The sequence below is a fragment of the Aplysia californica genome, unplaced genomic scaffold (genome assembly GCF_000002075.1).
Source record: "Aplysia californica isolate F4 #8 unplaced genomic scaffold, AplCal3.0 scaffold00161, whole genome shotgun sequence".
Classification (NCBI taxonomy): domain Eukaryota; kingdom Metazoa; phylum Mollusca; class Gastropoda; order Aplysiida; family Aplysiidae; genus Aplysia; species Aplysia californica.
The window spans coordinates 858,364-860,689 of record NW_004797431.1 but is presented as its reverse complement, the minus strand read 5'-3'; the positions used below and the strand labels follow the sequence as shown (position 1 = coordinate 860,689).

At 37.4% G+C, this 2,326-nt stretch overlaps 1 protein-coding gene across 1 annotated transcript in view; it reads left to right on the top strand.

Moving 5' to 3' along the window:
• Positions 1 to 14: 14 nt before the first annotated feature.
• Positions 15 to 2,326, top strand: part of LOC101864522 (cysteine-rich secretory protein 2) — a gene marked incomplete at its 3' end in the record, with an annotated part of 20,591 nt that continues 18,279 nt past the window's right edge. The window contains 1 exon segment of the mRNA XM_013082144.1: positions 15 to 421. Within this exon segment, the coding sequence (XP_012937598.1) occupies positions 349 to 421 (73 nt within the window).

Below are 2,326 nucleotides of genomic sequence, written 5' to 3'. Positions count from 1 at the left end.
GGGGCGCTGAACTAACGGTCTTGGAAGCTAGATTAAGGGATGATGTAGTCGACAGACTGCGATCGGGGCGTTTTTATTAATGTGGTTATCAGCACACCTTACTTCATAGACTGCGTGGCCGGTTCATTTGAAACTTCTGCTAAGCACCGAGTAAAGCTCCTATAAAAATGATAGGCGCAAGGAAATGGTGACGTCAGAAGTCCTTAGACTACAAAACGCGATGCAGTCGTGATAGAAAGAGCGGGCAGAATTCTTTAGAACATTGTTCCATCTGAATATTAAACTAGGCTGAAGTGAAGCAGTGAAGTGCACATAAACGTCAAAATTTTCCCTTCATTTTGTTGAAAAATGGCAGTTTCAGCACACTTGACTTCTATTTTGAGAGGATATCACATCTTCTTTGTGATTTTGACTGTTTATTGTGAGTATGGAAAAATTATCTTTTAGCAATCATGCATAATATATACTTTTGTTCAACATATAGTTTTCAAGCGGACTATTACCAAAGTGTTATTGGTAGAAGCCACCAGGTTGTTAATAACCATCGGTGGTGAGGACAGTGATTCCTTGTTAGGAGATAATAGTTCCTTGGGACACAGCAGCAGCATCACCACCACCAGAAGCAGAAATAACAGTGACAATAAAATAAAGATCAACAACGACAAAGGAGATTAGAAAACTATCCACATAGAAAGTAGAAGAAGAAGAAGAACAAGATTTTTGGAAATAAAAGTGACAATTTTTTCCCTACTTCTGAGCTTTTCCAGTACATGTAGTTGGACAATGCTTTTTGGACCTTTCTGACCCCCCCCCCTAACCATGTCTCTTGCCATTCTGCTTGCCTGGGTTGTTTTGAGTTTGCACTCTCTGTTAGGTATTCCCCTTCCTCTCTTCCCTTCTAACTTTGCTTCCAGAATATGTTTCTCGGGTGAATCATGGCGTTTGATATGCCCAGACAAGTTCATTCAGGCGGAGTGTGGGCGTTTCTCATACCTATTCTTATTAATAATTCTTCGTACTTTATTTTCTGTGTCCATGATATTTTTAGAGTTCTTCTATAAAATTCAATTTCGATAGCTGTAATCCTTTCTTTTATCTAACTCATTGATGGTCCATGCTTCACATTCATTAACTGCGAAGTGAAATACGGTATTTCTTGGAATTCTTAATTCTTTATCTTTACATTGTCCTTTCCAGATATATGTCATCTTTTTTCAGATTTGACGTTGCAAAAGCAATTTAGCGTTTAATCTCTGGGGTTGTTTCCTCCTTTTGCTCAATCCTAGCTCCGAGATATTCCAAATACTAACTCTTTCTATTTCTTCCCCATCCATTCTCATTACAACCTCTTCTTTGTATTTGTCAATGTCCACGATAATGGTCGTCTCTTCATTTAGATGTACTACATTTTGATCATTCTGTTCTTTTTTAGATTTTAATAAATTTTCTAGTCCTTTTGGTGTTGTGGCTAGAAGTGCAGTACCATCTGAATATCTTAAATCTCTTAAAGTGTATTCTTTGTATTACTGGTCCGTCATACCCGTCCTTCATAAGTCCTGTTTTACTTCCTGCATTATTCCTTTTTCTGTGCATATGATGAAGACATGGGATAATAGTATGCATCCTTGTCTCTCGCCTCTTGTAACAGGAAACATTAAACGTAGTCAGTAGAAAATAATTGAAGCTTTTTTCTCAATTTGAATTCTCTTCAACGGAACTTCTTTGGGTTTTTGTGAGTGTGTTTTTTCTTTATTTGTTTTTTAAAAAAAAGTAGTTGCACTTCCTACTAGCTTTAGAGTTGTGCCCAGTTGTATTAAGAAAAAACTTTGTGAAAATTCTGATTAAATTTACAGGGGGAAATGAGAAAATACCATATGAAAGTGAGGAATCTGTGTGCCTTGCTATGGTTGTTTTATTCCATCTAAAACAAAATAATAAGATCCGCAGCAAGTAGTTGGGGCCAGTATTTAATGGTGCAAAGTGAGCTACTTAGAAAGACGACGCACACTTTCTCAGCATAGTTACGTCACGTAAGTGATGAACCGTCCCTTCATTGTTTTCGGGTTTGTTACTGATTCTAAAATCTCAAGATCTTGAATATTTCGTGTACGATTTTCCTCTGTGAAAAGTTGGTTTACTATGTGAAACAGTTATAGGCTCAAAATCCAAAACTTAACTTTGTTTTAATCGAGGTCTTACAGTAAGTTTTGTAAAAGAGAGCGTCGACTCTTCTAGATTACCTTATATGGGAATCGTGACCGACCGCTCCCAACTTCTTATTTTCCCTATCCATTCACGCATCTCTCTCTCTCTCTCTCTCTCTCTC